The sequence below is a fragment of the Colius striatus genome, chromosome 3 (assembly GCF_028858725.1).
Source record: "Colius striatus isolate bColStr4 chromosome 3, bColStr4.1.hap1, whole genome shotgun sequence".
NCBI classification, from domain to species: Eukaryota; Metazoa; Chordata; class Aves; order Coliiformes; family Coliidae; genus Colius; species Colius striatus.
Genome location: NC_084761.1, coordinates 45,883,272 through 45,901,131, shown reverse-complemented (window position 1 = coordinate 45,901,131; position 17,860 = coordinate 45,883,272). Strand labels below are relative to the sequence as shown.

General features: G+C 41.9%; 1 protein-coding gene across 1 annotated transcript in view; it reads right to left on the bottom strand.

The window, feature by feature from the left end:
• Nucleotides 1-9,269: 9,269 nt before the first annotated feature.
• PPP3CA (protein phosphatase 3 catalytic subunit alpha) overlaps nt 9,270-17,860 on the bottom strand; it is a 203,264-nt gene continuing 194,673 nt past the window's right edge. The window contains exons 12-13 of the mRNA XM_061993547.1: nt 16,969-17,066; nt 9,270-11,031 (exon numbers count right to left, since the gene is read on the bottom strand). Of these exons, the coding sequence (XP_061849531.1) occupies nt 10,838-11,031; nt 16,969-17,066 (292 nt within the window). The 3' untranslated portion in view covers nt 9,270-10,837. The remainder of the gene's footprint in view (nt 11,032-16,968; nt 17,067-17,860) is intronic.

The window sequence follows — 17,860 nt, the reverse complement described above, 5'->3', positions numbered from 1 at the left end:
GGGAGAGAGAGCCCAGAAGCTGAGGAAAAGGGACTCACTAACCAGTCTGGAATCACGTTTTTCTGTCTTTGTGATTTACAGCGTTAGGAAAGAAAAAGTCCCAGCTACTTCTCTTCAGGAGCGTTGGAGCAGACCGATGGGGTGTGTTGTCCTTACATAGCTCTTCCTGGCACAGCATGCCCAGGACCAGAGCCAGGAGAGTCCAGGTTGCTGCAGGGTGCCAGGAGCACCACAGCCTCCTGTCCTACCGCTCCAACAACGTCCAGCTCAGCGTGGAGGCCAGATGGGCAGGCAGTGCAGAAAAACTCCCCTCCTGTAAGCAAACGCCAACCCTGTGCTTGGGAGGGATGAGCATGACGGGAAGTGTGGGGTGGCTGGTAGGTGACCTTCCCATCTCTCCTCAGTGTGACACTGCCTGGCACAGGCTGATGGACATACATATGGCCAGTGCTGCAGCTTCATGTACATTGCTGCGTTTCGTCGTGCAGGTGTCACAGAAAGGTACAGGCAAAGGTCTGGCAAACACAGGTTTCCTCAGCCTGTAATACTCTTGGTGCCTGGCTCTTACTAGATTTGTAGGCTAAACCCAGAAGTGTATCTGGGGCTGTTGCATGTAATTACAAGACTGATAATTTTATCAGGTGTAATCTCACCCAACCTCTGTTCAGCTCTGCACAGATAAGCATTGGAACAGCTTTAACAGAGAAGGAACCTAGCCACATCCAATAGTGAAAATGCTGCAAATCTCTCCCTGCACTTGTAAGATAAGTACAGTCCAGCCTCTTATCAGCCACACCTCAGTTCTAGTGAGCCCCAACAGCAGGTTTTTAGTGTCAGCAGGGACCCTGCACACAACTCAGTGCTTAATACCCACATGATTTGGGCATCACAGGCCATATTTAGAAAGTGCAGCTGTCACCATGGAAACAGGTTTTGCTTACACATAGGGATGCACAGGCACGTGTGCTCCAAACCTGTGCACGGAGGAAGACAAGGACACTGCAATCTCCTTGCCTGGGGGGCTGCATGACCCTGCTGTGTGGCGAGCAGCTAAGTGGTGAGAAGTGTAAATAGTTCATCCGTTCTGGATATTTTTGCTGGATGTTTGAATGAATCACCTGGCAGGGAAATAGAGAAGAAAGGACTACTCATGCTCTCTTCCTTCCCAGAAGGTACAACTCGATTCAGGGAAGGTGTCTGTAGAGACCCCCCACCCCTTTGAAGGATGTGCCTTGCAAGGCTCCATTGTTCTGAGCTGCACTTGATGAAACTACAGTTTTTCAGGAGGGAAGAGATGGAGGGCTGCGGGAAGTGGCAGGCAGCTGTGCAGCCATCAACCATCCCTCACATCGCCAGTGCTGGCGGCCACTTTTGAAGAGAACGCGGTCCTCACCTGTGACCTGGGAGGCTGCAGCACCAGCAGGAGTCTTCCAAGGGGTGGAAAAGAGCAGGGCTGAATTTAAAGCATGATTTGTATTGCTTAAATAAATTATTCTCTGTGTTGCCCATTGCTCTGGATGCTGGTGCCGTGCTGTGATGGAAAGAGAGGTCACATGTATTTCATGCTGGGGTTTTACCCTGTGCTTTCTTTGCATTGAGGAGGACTTGTGTCCTGCCAGGGAGCCCACAGGGAAGTGGGGAAGGCAGGAGAGGTGTGCTGCCGGGTCTAGGAAAGGGAAACGTTCAACAGCAGCACACAGCTTCTCACCAAGCCTTTCATCTGATGTTTTGAAGCCATTGCATCCTATGTTCCCTGGCAGCCATTACAGGAGTATCCGCTGCAATCTGCTGACCTAGCAGCAGCCTGCCTAGAACCGGGTCAGCCCAGACTGCAATAGCTGGCCCAAAGGGTTTAGCACCTGAGCCATTCACAGAACCCCAGGGTCTTATTCTAACAACACACAGATGCTCACATGAGTGTAACAATTTAGTTTTCAATGCTCAACAGAACACATTTTTTGTTGCACCTCAGCTGTGGTGCAGAGATAAATGATCTGTTTAGTCTCTTGACAATTTTGCTAAAGCTTTGTTCCCAGCTGGTCTCTTTCAAATGATCCATATTTCAGGGATTTTTATCCTTAATTAATCTTGATGATGATGATAATAATAAAAGGGTTATGGAAAAACTGTGTTTTCTGCTATTAAGTTCAGACTTTCTCCCATTTCTTTCTTTTTTCCCTCCACCCCCTCAGCTTTGGCCTTTCAACAGGCCATACCCAAGACTTCTTCAGTACATGTGATACTGCAAGAGGCTGGAAATACTTCTGAGCCAGGAAATAATGAGAGTTATTCCATTAGATACAAAGGTTTTCCTTCATGAGTTTCACAAAAAAAGCCTTACACAATTAATAATATTACCTCAGTCTCCCTACCAGCTCTACATGGCTCAGATACCCTTTTGTCCTGCTGCATCAGGCTGTATCGCTCTCCTCTCATAAGAAGACTTCAGCAAAGAGTGCTGAACTGCATAGAATATTGTCACTACATTAAATGTGCTCTTGTCATCCTGATGTACACCCAGTGACTGACTGGCCAGCCCTGATGGGTTCCTGGAGTTGTGGGTTTTCTGTAAATCCATGCAATATGCTCCGAGCAGATGAGCCTCTGGGCTGGCTACTGGCTGTGGGTCTGCCATAACACATCCCCTCCTATGCAGAGTCATCTCTAGCTTCTCGCTTCAGCTGAAGGAAGCAGGCAAGGACAGATACGCACAGGCAAGGTTGTCAGGCCAGGAACAGCGAGGAAAATAACAATAATGTTATCCAGACACATGCTTTTCAGCTCAAAAATGTTGTTTCCTGGGCTGTCTCCTGAGAAATTTTGGCCTAGTGAGCTATAGTTGTCCCTCCTTTCCTCCTGGCTCCCCATAGACCCAGTGTCATAGAGTTTGCACCCACCAGGGTGCCAGCCGTGTGCACATGCAGTGGCTGCTAGTGTTTGATGGCTGAGAGGTTTTTGCTGCTGGTTTAAGTCATCGCTGGGTTCTCTCTGTGCTTTTGCTTCCCCAGAGATGGGGTAGAAAGTCTCTGACTTTCCAGTAAAGGGCAGTGAAGAAACCCAGAGGAAGGGTCAGACTAGACATGTGTACACAGAACAGGGATGGAAAGGCATACATGAGCAGCACACCTCAGCCCATGGGGTAGCAAGGCAAGTCCAATCTAGAACCATAGAATGGTAGGGGTTGGAAGGGAGCTTTAGAGATCATGTAGTCCAACCCCCCTGCAGAAGCAGGTTCACCTAGATCAGGTCGCATAGCAACATGTCTGGGTGGGCCTTGAAGACCTCCAAGGAGGGAGACTCCACAACCCCTCTGGGCAGCCTGTGCCACTGCTCCGTCACCCTCACAGTGAAATAGTTTTTTCTTATGTTTAAGTGGAACTTTTTTGTGTTCCAGCATCATCCCATGACCCCTTGTCCTGTTGCTAGCTACTATAGAAAAAAGGGATGTCCCAACCTCCTGACACCCACCCTTTAGATATTTATAAACGTTAATAAGATCTCCCCTCAGTCTCCTCTTCTCCAGACTAAACAGCCCCAGATACCGCAGCCTTTCCTCGTATGAAAAATGTTCCAGTCCCCTGATCATCTTCGTGGTCCTGCATTGGACTCTCTCCAGCACTTCCCTGTCCTCTTGAGTTGAGGAGCCCAGAACTGGACACAGGACTCCAGATGAGGCCTCATCAAGGCAGAGTAGAGGGGGAGAAAAACCTCCCTTGACCTGCTGGTCACACTCTTCCTGATGCATCCCAGGATGCCATTGGCCTTCTTGGCCAAGAGGGCACATTGCTGGCTCATGTTTAGCTTATTATCAATCAGGTCTCTTCAGCAGTTTGACACCCAGCCTGTACTGGTGCAGGGGGTTGTTCCTTCCCAGATGCAGGACTCTGCACTTGTCCTTGTTGAACCTGATGAGGTTCCTCTCTGCCCAACTCTCAAGCTGGTCGAGATCCTATTGAATGGCAGCACAGTCTTCTGGGGAATCAGCCAGTCCTCCCAGTTTACTGGAGGATCTTGAAAGAGAGGAAAATTTTGGAAAAAAGATCATATTACACACAGAATCACAGAATGGTAGGGATTGGAATGGACCTCTAGAGATCATCTAGTCCAACCCTCTGCTAAAGCAAGTTGAGCTCGATCAGGTCACACAGGAACACATCCAGGCAGGTTTTGAAAATCTCCAGAGAAGGAGACTCCACACCCTCCCTTGGCAGCCTGTGCCAGGGCTCCCTCACCCTCACAGTAAAGAAGTTTCTCCTCAAAACATTAATGTTAGCTAACATATATGTGTATTTTTTAAATTTATCTCCTTGCAGGTAGAGCCTGTGCTGATGCTACATTCACACTACCAATGATGCCATGAGGAGCTGGGAGCAATTTTGACACACTAGATAAAAGGTTAACTTGGGTTAACTGTGTTTAAAAAGAACAATAAAAGCATAAACCCATAGGAAGAGGAAAAAAAGTGTTTCAATAGATAGCTTTACAATCATACTCCAGGAATGGCATAGGAGCAAAGACACTAAAGACTAGCCCAATGCAGAAATCCTGGTCAATGCAGATATCTAGTGCACAGAGATCTTAATGGCTCTCTATATCTTAATAGTCAGAATAATTTATGGTAGATCTCATAGCACGTTTTTTCACTCATCCTGGGAGACCACCACAGAGGTACTCATTCTCAAAGATGAAGAGTTTTGAACACGCTATATGATGGCTTAGAAAGCTTAACAGAAAATATGTCATTTAGGAGCCACTAGCCCAGTCACTGCAGGAACTGTGGCTGGGAAGCTGGGTGAATCGGGACTGTGATCACAGCTGTCATTCCCCTTTTGGGAAACTGAAGACACATCCCCAGGGAGCCCAAATCAGGCACACCTGCTTTTACACCCCTTTGGGAGGGCTGCACAGCTCTCCCCCACTGTTTCTGGCAGGGAGCTTCCCGGGATTGTGCCCCAGCCCTTCCTGTGGCATAGAAATCCTGCTCCATGGGCACAGCTGGGCATTTTCCTCCAGCTTTAGGGGAGAAAGGGAGTGTTCAGCACTCAGGGCTGGAGCCCCACCAGCATTACTTCAGACTCTGTCCTTGGGTCTCTGCCTTGGTCTCTCCTTACCCATCTCCTCTCACTCTCAGCCTCCACAGAAGCCCTTTGCTCTGACTCAGAGATCAGAGGGCATCTCCTTGCGTGGGCTCTGACAGCTCAGCACTACTTTCCCAGCAGCTGAGCCCTCCCCGAACAACCCCCTCCCAGCAGCAACGGGGCTTTCTGGGGACGGGAATCCCTGCACCCTCCCCAAAGCCCACGTGAGTCATAGAGCTGTTAGAGGATGGGAGGTTATTTCTGGCTTCAACTTTCTGGACTGAGGGAAACACTGCCGTGTCAGCACCCAGCTGTGCTTTTAAGAGGTGCGCTATTTGGCAAGTCTTGCAAATCTATTTCCCTCCGAAAGCACACGCATGAATCACTCCTTATAAGAAAAAGCTGTGGAGGTGAAAGGGCCAAGAGAAACTCTTTGCTGAGAGAGAGTGGCGGCAAACCTGACCATTATTTTTCTCTCCACTGTAACTAAAATAGTTACAGGGATGCAGAAAAAATCAAGAGAAGCCCTTCCTTCTCTTCCCATCTAGAGATGACCCCTCTGCTACTTTTCCTCGCCAGCTCCTCAGGAAGGATCAGTACTATCAATTATTGATGCCAACTTACTCCTGGGACAACATTGGTGCTTCTCACTATGTATGTAAACGCTTTTATTACCAATATTATTTCCTCATCTCCTAAAAGAAAAAAAAATGATTGTCTTATGGTCCTATCAAGTCACCCCTTCCACACAAATATCAGTGTTCCCCTAATATCACTTATTCCTCAGGAATGCTCCCTACTCTGTTAACAGGAACAAAAATCTCAAGCCAGTCACCTGCTGGTGATGCTCCTGCACTGAGTGCCAAGGAATTCATCAAAATTTATTCTGTTTTTTTGTGAGCAGCATCTCTGGGCAAGGACAACCCCAGGTGAGATGGAGGAGTGTTCACGGTGCAGCCAGGCTGCAGTGGGGACACCATGGTGGATGTCTTCCCCTCAGGCAGGGGTGGGTGCTGCAGGCCAGGGCTGCCAGTGCCTTAGGGCATCAGCCAGTGGCAAAATGGGTGCCCGTGATAAAGCAAAAGAACAAGGGAGAGAAAAGGAATTAGGAACAAAAGGGAAGAAAGAGGAGAGGAAAGGAACATGAAGAGAAATATGCACCTATGAGCAGCGAATCCCTCCAGCAACCCTGACCCCATGCCCAGTAATCCCAGTCTTCCAATGAAAGCTGGTGAGGGTGCACACAGATAGAGATGCAAAAAAGGAAGGGGGGTGGGTGGAGGCAGGGATAGGACACACACACACAATTTAAGATGCCATAAGCATTTGTTCCTTAGCTGAATTTCTGTCTGAAGCTATGAAGAACCTACTCACTGCCCAGAACTTCCTTTCTCAACACCAACAGTTCTGATCTTCTCTTCAGCTGGCTCTTTTCCACCTTAACTTCGATGTTCACATTCCTGACATCCAAGACTTATTTCTTTTTTGCCAAAGAGCATTGCAGCAAACAGCCCCTTTCACACACATTTTGGACAGTGGTTCCTTCAAGATTTACTTAAAATCTTTGCATGTGATTACGCTCAGACTGATAGCCCTGCAGTTGCTCCTTATTTATACCTACTTCTGCACTTAGATATTCTCCAAGTATATTTTCAAAATATACCATTCATTCTGAGAGCTGTTAAAGAGCACTGCTATTTGATGAGTAAGCAAATGTGGTATTTTCTATTGCGACTGTAGGAAAGAAACTATTGCATTTTTTTCCTGGAATGAGTGCATTAAAATCTCAATTTGCTTCTGTCTTGGTTCCTGTAGTTCTTGTTTCCATACCGTAAATCTCATTTTTGGCTTTCCTTCCACGGTCCTTTAGCCAATGCATCTGTTTCAAACCACTTTCTTATCCTCATTGCCTAATTTTCCACTTAGTTATACCTTGCTCTTCCTATTCAAGTCTCTGGAACATTTTTTTGCTGCTTTTTGACCACGATCAGCAAAGACAACTTAGCTGAACTTGTGCTAATTTTCAGTCTTCCTAGACTTTACTGGCCATCCCAGCAACCTTGGCGGACAGGTCATTTTTCCATTTCTTGTTAGCTTTTTCTCTGGTTGCTTGAGGTGTCCACCACCTGGTTAGCTTGCAATACTTTCCTCACAGGTTTAGTTGAGATTTAAGGCCCTCATAATGTGTGTCCTTTTATCTTGTAGAGAGCCCAGACTTTGTCTAGTCATCCCAGCTGACTTCATAGCGATTCCCTTGTATTAGGTCCAAATCCCTTAGTTACAGGCACTCTTGCATTTAAGATGAACTGATTCAACTCTTCAGCATGTAATGCAGCATTAAATCCTACAATCTGGATTGCTTCTTCTGCCAGGACTGTGAGCCTCAGCCCACTCCTTATCACAAGTTTGCCCTCCAAAAATTTTATTTCCAATGCCATTCCCTACTCTGCTTTTACGCATGTCTTGTCTCCAGGTCACAGCTTTCCAGGTACAACTCAGTCTCTGGTAAATTTTATCAATTTTATCAGACTAAATAGCTTTTGTTATTGCCAAGGTACATTGTACAGCTTCTGGATCTTGTCTTCTCAGTCTCATAGCGTTAAGTGCTCAGGTCTCCAGCACTGCCACCACTGCCTTTTCTCTCACCTGCCTTGAGAAAGGAATGAAAGAAATACCCCAAGCTCTCCTGCCAGCTCCACTGATTCATTTCCCTTCTCTGTTGTCCTGGCCCATGGCTGCAGGGCTTCCTTAGTCTTTTGCCTAAACATCAGCTCTGAAGCCTCATTTAAGCCGAGCCACAAGTGTTAGCCCTGTTTTCCATTCAGAGTGCACTTTCTTCTTTTAGAAAAATGCAGTCCAAGTGGAAAGCTTATTAAATATGTACTGAAACCAATAAACCAACAAGTGACAGATAAACAAACTACCTTCTCCTCAGGCAACCTCCTCAGAAGGTTACTTCTTTTCCCACAGGGAGGCACAAGATCTCATTTATGTCATGTCCTCATAACATGAGTAGATCTGCACTACAATAAGGACCATATACAAACCATCTGCTTTAAGGTTTGCTTTCAAATTGCTTTCAGCCATTTGCCTGCTGAATCCAACAAGGGACTATTTCCCTCAGTACAAGACTGGCCAGATTCTTCCAACGACTTGTTTGCTGCCTTCTGACGCACTGAGGATCAGCAGTAGGTGGGGGACAGTACAAGACAGACCACAAAGAAGGTCCTCTCTCTTGCAGTTAATACCTACCTGGATAATTTGATGATCAAATTTATTACCAAATTTGGCAATAATTATCATTCCAGTCTTCCACTGTCCTCTCAGACTGGTGAAGCATTCATTTTCTCTTACCTTTTTGGATCTGTATCTTAGTACATCTCAACTCTGCAATTGCAACACACCTCTGCTTCTTCCATTTTCTGAGGTATAGCTCCAATTTCTTCAACTTACAAGGTCAGAAGTGTCTTCAGTTGTGGCCACTCAAACTTACACCATGACTTTTCACAGAGACCATATTTAGACTGTATGTGTCTCTCCCCTGTGCTACATTTCTGTACAATCTGAAATAAACATGTCTATCTAAAATTGATCCAGCTTCCTAGTCCTTATTCCTACTATATTAGGAATTCTCTTCTTTTTTGCCATCTGTCATGTTTTACTGAGATTAAGAAGAGTGAAAGTGGGAAAAACACCTAAGAAAGTAAGCACTGAGCCAACATTTAATAATGCTACCTGAAAGGAGGACTAAAGAGATACCCACAACATCGCACCACTTGGCATTGTCCATCAGTACTTTATGGGATGACAGACTGGAAGGACTCTGAGCACAGTTAGGGAGTCCTTTGCAAACGTTCCAGGTTGGAGTGGGGATGCATGAGGGGGTAGGTGGAAGCACACAGAAGGCACATGTTTTCTTCTGCACTGTACTTGTGGGATATGTCCTTATTCATTTAAGTGCAAAACTCAACTTTCTAACCAGAACTTGGGGATAAGTCTGAAGATGTTTAGTAGCCTAAACCAGTTGGGTAACAAACAGATTTTTTTTTTAGGGAAAAACTGACCTTGAATCATGAAACAAGTCATTCTTCTTTTACAGCAACGGCCTTCTCCTGTCCGAAGCAAAAGAGAGTAACAAGCGCACGCCTGTGTGTGTATCTGTGACTGAGCCAGCAAGAAAGGAAAGAGTGCTTAAGTTCATGCACATTTTTATTGAGTAGTAATATAAAATGCTTCTTTCATTGTTACAAGTGCATGCTTTGATTGCCAACATTTCGAAGTCAAATTACAAAGGCAAGGCTGTAGGCTGTAGTGAATTACTTGGGCACTTATACAATTGTTAAAAAATATCAATGGACTGTTTTGTTTTGTTTCTTTTTCTCTTTTAGAATGAACCAGTTGAAACCCGTAACTGATATACAAAGGGAAAAAAGTGAAAAAATTACACATTTTGTGGCACATGACAGAACAGAACAAAATGACTAAACCATTATGACATTAACAGTTATCATGCATTTAGAATTTCACATGTAACTACAAACTTATTTAAATTTCACAAGGTTTGCTAAACATGCTACCCATCTATATGTGCACTGACAAGCTTATGTTAAAAACTTTAAGAATACTCTCCCCTTAGATTTTTCAAAGCTTTTTTTTTTTTTTGATTACAAAATTTCAAAGGCATTAAGCATTTTTTTTAGAGAATATAAAGTACGCCAGTATACATACATTTCCAGTATAAGTCAGACCACTAAGCGCATTACAGTCCCATACAGGCCTATACAGCCATTTTTTTTTTCTTAAAAAACATGCATAGGCAGATTTTTACAGAATATAGATGCTTTTCACTGCACTTAATATGGTGTCTTGTTCACTATACTTAAAAATGCACCACTCATAAATATTTAAATTCAGCAAGCCACAACCAAGACTTGATTTACCAAAAAAACCCAGAAAATCCCCCAAACCAAACCCCCCTAAATATAAACAGCAAAAAAAGATAAATGTTATAATTATTCCAGTTTTTTTTTTTTTTAAACAAAGAAAAGGATAATTGCTGCCAAATTAGTAAGATAAGTGTTATATTTAAAGAAGGGCATTGAAGCACACTAAAGAAACCTGAGGTAAGCATAATCTGTACAAAATTAAACTGTCTCTCTCTCTCTCTCTCTCACTCTTTTTTTTTTTTGGCATTTTAAACAAATTTCCAACATTCTGGTTTTTTTTTTTTCTTTTTTCTCTATATTTTTAAAGACTGCCTAATTTATTTCATAGCCATTGTCTGACAAGAGTAGCAAAACATTATCAATAAATAGTCCTTATTTAATTTGTACATTTTGTTAAAAATGTTTCGATGTTGTCCATGTTTAGTGCTGCAACTGTAAACGTACAATAGTTAGTAAGAAATTAAACAAAGTTGTCATGTCCAGTAACATAATAAAAGGCCTTTCAGTAACATACCTAGACGTTCCCAATGCAGTAGGAAAACATGTTCATTCCCCTAACTTTGCAATATATACCAGCGTGAGCTTTCATTTTTCTACAAGCATTTTAAAGGCATATCCAAAGGAGGTGTCTCTCTCCCACCCTCCCTCCCACCAAATTAAAGTTGACGATCTCTTCATAGATGATTTTTGTAAACTGAATCCAACACCTGGCCCCCAGAGCAAGTAAGCTATTATCAGAGGCAAGAACATCCCACTGCTGATGTGCAGCAACCCCGTCGCGCCCTGCAGCTCAACCCCCCTCCCGGACAGTGGTCACTGAATATTGCTGCTATTACTGCCGTTGCTGTCCGTGCCATTAGTCTCTGTGGAGATTGCCTTGTTGATGGAGTTAAGGTTGGCATCGGATGGCACATCTCTGCGCGGAGGCATTCGCTCATTAATTCGATCTAAGCCTTTGGCCTCTTCGAAGCTAGTGATCTTATGTTGGGGTGAAAATCCTTTGATAGCTAAATAAAGGATTATTAAAAAGTGAAATTAGCAAGGTAAAACTCTCAGCAGCTTTTCCCCCAACTTAGCAATGAGTGAGAAAGTCCTTTGTGAAGGTGGCAATGAGGAGATCTGACAACACGACCGACTCCTTACCGTACGCAGAAAGAACTGGGGGTTAACCACCACTGTCTCACAACACAATTGTTTTTTTCAACAAGATCAACTTCCAGTATTTTGTTATCCACTGGGATTCAGCTTAAAATGCTAAGAAGCTGACATGAAAGTACAGTTTGCAGTTAGAAACCATTCTTCGGGCACAGCAGTGAGCTGGTGAGTTAGCATATGTCATCACCATGTACAGCCTTAAAGACACTGTGCCTTGCCATAACACCCTTAAACAGGCACAACTCCCACTTGACTTTCAAAGAGCAGGGGAAAAAGCACTGCCAGGATTTACATTAAAGCTATGGGAGATCTGGGGTTACCCTGCAACAGGTTGCCTTATGTGATCAACGCAGGTGAGCTGCTTGTTTATCACTTGGTGAGGTTACACTCCCCAACAAATCCCTCAACTTCTAGAAGGCAACTTGAATCGACCAGGAGTGCAACATGGACCAGGGATATCGTAATTTTGGCATGTTTGTACAATTTAACTTTGGAAACGCACTGACAAAGGACCAAAGTTCCAATTGAACCTGAGGACTTTTGGTCTGTCCTTCAGCAGCGATGCTGATGAGGCCACACCAATCTCAGAAGGCAGCCATAGGCTGGGGAATGTATTTGTACAGTGTGATTTTTTTCTTTTTTTTTTTCTCTCTTTAATTGAAGAGTCAAAGATCTTTAGATTTAAAGTAAAAGATAAAAAAGCACAGCAGGCAAACAGCAAGTCACAGCTCCGTAGATAATTTTTTGTCATAGCTTTCTGTGTGTTTTTCTCTTATAAGCACCGAATCAATTCAGTACACTTCCCAGAGCTGGCACTTCTGCTATGCCTCTACCTTAACATGCCATACAGCAGAAATGGTGTGTTAGTACCAGGAAACTGCAAACTCCCTCGAGAGAAAATGCTGGGGGAGTTTCAAAGATCACGTTCAATATTCCTCCCTTTAGCTTCTCTTTACTGCAAAGTACTTCTGCTCTCTTTCCAATATGCAGTCCTGATTCTGGACAAGCTGGTAACTTCTGTTAAAGAAAAAAGTGGACGAATCCAAACCCCCAGAACATCCCTGGTACCAATCTACCACTCCTTATATTTTTGGGGGAGCGAGAAAAGCTTTCTCATGCTAACATTTTTGCCAAATGTTCCTATGAAAACGGATAGATCCTGTTTGCCTCAGGATTTAGTTCCTTCGCCAGTTTCACAAATGTTACATTGGAACTTTGTGAAGTGCACGAGTTTTAACATGTATTATACTTGAACTTAGAAAAACATCAACAACATCATAATGGTGAATAGTCAAGTGAGCGGGGATGGAGCAGTGAAAACAGAACAGGCTTTACAGTGAGTTTTTTCAAGCCTGGGTTCATTCTTTTTTTTCTTAACTTTTATCTTCTAGCACAAAAATGAAGAATCTAACAAGCACCCAGGCCAGTCCCTTAAAGCAATAGTTTAATGAATGGCTGTGTCAAAACAGAAACACTCGCTGTGTCCTGAATCTTGCCAGTAGCACAGCCCATTTGGTGTTATCGGACACTGAATCAAACTGCAGAGGGACAATTGGTAAAGGGCGAAACATTTTCTCCATCGTTAGCTTTGTCTACACAGACTAGTCGTTACGACTATGGCTACTGTGGCTAAATAGCAAGGATGGCAAATCAGTAGTTAACTTGAAGGGTGCATATTGCTGGAATGAGGGCACATTCAATCGACTATTTCAAGCAGACATGTTACCATCTGTGATACTGAGGAAGGTGCTCTGCTGTAGTTGCTGGTCAGACAACGAGTATTAGCAGTTTACATTGAGAGTATACTAAAACACAACACATAGTCACAGAAAGTCACAGAAAACAGCCAAACTGTCAACAAGAATGCACACTGCAGATTAGAGATTGCTGATAGGAATAGATAATTCCAACATAAATAGCAGCTTACTCACTGCTATTTAGAAAGCAGTTGTATTTTCTCTTACTTGTTTGTTCTGTAATTTTGTTCACTGCTTTACAAAAATCAAAAACAAATTCAACTGGCCAAAAGGGCACATCTTACCAAAGGACAGCAATCATCAGATTTTTTAAAATTTTTAAATTAACTAAAAAAAAAAAAAAACATACAGAAAATTTGAGAGGGGCAAGAACAAAATACAACTGAAGAATTTTGTTTTAAAGGGGAATTCTGAAAATTCTTCTTCCAAAAATTTAGAATGCTGAATGAATGTCGTGCATCTACGTTGCAACACTTCGGTTTTAACCGTAGTGTCAAAAATTACTGAAGGGTTAAATTGGAGTTCTATCAGTAAAGCACCACAGTTTTCAATACTAAACATTCAGGAATCTTCCTAGGCAGCCATTTGCTTTATATTTGTAGCTAAAACGGTGCTGATGTTAATGGTTGTTCTGATGTAAACATCCAGTGTGTAAACTGCCACTACCAGAGGAAGCAGACATCTTGCAGACAAATGTCTCATGTTGTTTTACTTTTAAAGAGAAACAGAAACACGCTGAACTGTAACAAAAGACCAATAAAAAATTTTTACTAGCTACCTAAATGAAAGGAAACGAACTGAAGCAAAAAAACAAAAAAGGGAAAAAAACATACCACAACAAAAAGAGAGAATATTTACAAAAAGCTGTGCATTTTACTTGATCAGAGATTGCTGAGGACGGTTTGAGGTGGAGACAAGACCCAGCCTCCAGCACACAGCTTTTGACCTATGTGTCACAGGACATTTACAAGCTGCTGCCAAGTTATGTCCCACAAAATCCAAGTCCCCTGATCTCCTCCTGTGGCATTACTCAGTGCTTAGTTCAACATACAGCAATTCCAATGTGATTTTAACTTTCAGAAAGAAAAAAAAAACACAACGGCAGCAACAGAAAAAAAACCAACCACCAAAAAACATTTTCCCCTTTAAAGCAATTACATTTTGGTTAATATCGAGCCACAATTGTTAGCCCAACACCCACACAATCTGTACAAGCTACAGCAAAATGAATACACCCAGCAGAGCCCTTATCTGTTGTAGCACCAACAGAAAGGGGACTGGCCAATTTACCTTCATCAGCCTCAATAGCCTCAACAGTAGCTGAAGAGAAGAAAGGGGTAGCAAAACGAATGAGAAAAATGAGCAGAGGATTTTAACTCTAAGAACAAGTCAGTGAACAGCAAAGGAGCTACAACACTAATGTTACTGTAAGTGCTGGATTTTGGTGAAACAGACACACAGAGAAATGCTTACACAAAAACAGTAACTTGCAAATTGAATTAGGCTATAGTTTGTTTTGAAGCAGAAGTTTCCATACACGTTTGAGTAGTTTTCTTTTAACTCAAAAGAACTACAAATAAAGATGTCTTACATATTGTACATCTGACCTGAAAAGGTCATTGTATAATTCTCCCAGCTTTGAATAAGAGCAGTTTGATTTGCCCTGTCAAAAGAGAACAAAAAATGGCATAAAGCCATCACACAAAAGATTTGTACCACTTATGATGCTGGCTTGAAAAGTATTAGCTGATGGTACAAGGCAAAAGTGTCATGTATGCAATTTCTCAGAATGATTTCTTTTTCTCTTTTCTGACTAAAAGAAACCTCCCCACAGCACGGGACAGAGTTTGCTCAGACAGTTTTGCCTTTGTTTGCAATCTTGTCCAGTCTGTTCCATCTGTTAGCGTCCTTTTCGTCAACCCAGTTTCTGAAAACAGCATTCTCCTACTCTCTTATTTAAGTCAATGGACATAGATACAAGATTTAAAGCTGCTGGACCTCCAAAATTGCAAAGCCTGGCTAGAGAGAAGAAAGGTGGTAGTTGGGAGGTTGCTGCAGTATTATGAATACCAAGCTACCACTGTTTCAAAACCATTAATTGGTCTTACAGACATAATATAATTTGAATTCTACCCATCATCTTTGGCATTCAATTGTTTCTACAGCCAGAAATTTAGAAGCTGATGCAAATCAGGAAATGCAATTCAATATAGCAATGGTACAGCTTAGACATTTAAAAAGAAATTTTGATTTTGAAGACCTTCTCTAGTTAAGAGAATATTTCAAGAAGATGAGATTTTAGGATTTACTTTCTTCTTTTTCGCCTCATTTTTCCCTACATAAAAGCTTTTTTCATCCTCCATAAAAAACAAACCTTTTTTTGTAGTTAGTATATTAAATATGGACTGAGATCAATATGCAAATATGTATACTATTACCTTGCTGCATGGGGGAACGATAGGAGCTAACCCGCATGCACCAAGGTAAGCTTATGTCTCTCGAGTTACAGAGCAAGAGAGCTGGTAAAAATTAAGAAAGAAACCCAATGCAAACTTAAAAAGAAAATGAAACACGATAACCAGGATGAGAAATCAAAATGAATAACCAGTTCCAAACCAGCACTAACATTAAAAAAAAAAAATGATGACTAAAATGTATACTTCCACAACAGTACATACTACTCATATTTTCTGTTAATACATATGGTAATGTGAACGTGTGCTTAACAGAAACTATGTAAGCTCCAGATTATTTGCTGGATGAGGTACTACATATTAACCAATGAAGAAGCTTGTGTATAGTAATGTTTTACTAAGCCAGAATACTGCAGTATGAGGAGATTTTCCTTTTAGTCACTGTAATAAATAAGAACTTCAGGCAATTTTCTCAAATTAATTTCAATTCCTAATATTTTGCCAGGGCAACCATAGCAGTTTCCTTGTACCAAATTTTCTGATAAATGTAAAGCAACTATACAGAGAAAAGCCTAGCTAAAGCCCACAGCTCCATTGATAAAGGCATCCTGTGGAATCATATTGCAGCATTTTCAGTGCAGAATGTTACTATGTCCATAACACACAAGTCATCAAAAAGAAAAAACGGACAGGGGAAAAAAGGGGAAAAGAAGGTTTATCACCATATACCTGAGTCATCTAGGTAAAAGAGATAGTAAAGGGAAAAATACAGAGAAAGAATGCTCCAGCAAAGAAGCAGGAAGACAAGAGGCTGAGACTGTGTTAAGGTTAAAAAGCATTTCTATTTCTTACATCTACTGCCAACAGAAACTCAATTAGTGAGAGACATTCTTGTGTGCCTGCAATATACTCTACAGCAATACACACAGGGAAAAAGGAGAGTTTACAGTAGTAAATTAAATACTTTGCAACTCCTTATTCCAAAAGGAATATTTCATCAGCTGCAGCCCTGCTATAGGCTTACAGATTTCCTGAAACAGGAAGCACTTGGTATAAAACCAAAATGATAATTTGTATTGTGTTTGTGTACAGAGCAAACACAGTGTTTGCAAGAGCCTTCCCTCACTTGGGCTTAAATCAGAGCAAAATTCTTCTCATGCTGTCACCTAGAATCACTGGGAGAGAAATTCTAATTCTAGAGTTATTTCCCATTGGTAATTCTCTGTGAGAATGAACAAATCAGATAAAATAAGAGTTTGAGTATCATTATCTAAGCTGAACCTTCAGTAATCTGTGTATCAAAGGCTGCTTAAAAAACCTCAAAAGATGCTGTAAGCTGCGGAAAGGGCACAATCTGCATGCAATGCTGATCTACTATTCTGAAAAGTTAATTTTCAGGGACTTTTTTTGCCCCTTTTCTTTGAAAATCAGTGGTATGTGCTAAGTCTTGAGAAGTGACCTTATATGAACTGCTCACAAATGCTCCAATAAATAAACCGACTGTTTTATTGTCTTTTATTTTTTCCCGAGAAGACTGCAGTTACTTTTCTTGTGTTCTGCAGTTGAAAACTAACTGATTTTTTTACACATAATGACACATGCAGGTAAACATGCTTACCGCTTTGCAGTGTTTGCTTTCCTCCAGAGAGCACACCACTGGGCAGCATTCCTGTTGGAGTCAATCCTTTCAGTGTGAGCACACTTTCACTCTCTTCTCTGCAGAAAGAAAAAAAAAAACACCCCAAAAGTAAATAATTGTCCCTTTTCTTTAAGGACAGAAGGTGCTTTAGATACCTTAAGCTACATCTGACTCACAAGTATTTGGTTTTCTCCAACTCCTTATTAGGATAAAATCTGGTGATAAGACCAGTGCAATTCCCCTCACTGCTTTGTGAGTAGTTCACCTTTGTGCCACACCATACACAGGCCCACAATAAAGTAGACTCTGTAACCTGCATCTAGCAAACTACATTTGAGACATATTGGAATATATATACATAAATCCACAAAGTTGAGAGAAATAAGACCAAAGGAGCAGTTATTACTGAAAATACATGTCTTATACCATGTGGCATAAAACCAACTTAATTTGTTGTTTTGCTTTTGTCTACACTAGATGTCAGTTGCATTACTTATTAAAGAGCATAAGCCACTTTAAAAAAACAGGCAGATAAAAGCTCATTAAAATGAATAAGCACTTCCACCCTTACTAGCACCATTTTAAATAGGTTTGTATGCTAAAAATTATACTGGATTCAAGAAAACATTTTAGGAAGCCTACATATGTTTTGCTGATCTTCAAATATCTGTTGTTTTTCATATATGGCAAGAAGAATACAATAGCTCTTCAGACAAGACACTAAATACAGCTTTCTAATGCTGTCTGTGATGAGATACTTTCTCAGCAGCAAAACTGACCCTAACCCTTTAACAGAAACCTATTTTGAAGTGTGTTACTCTGAAATCTAATGACATTCAACAAAGGCAAGTGTAAAGTCTTGCATCTGGGA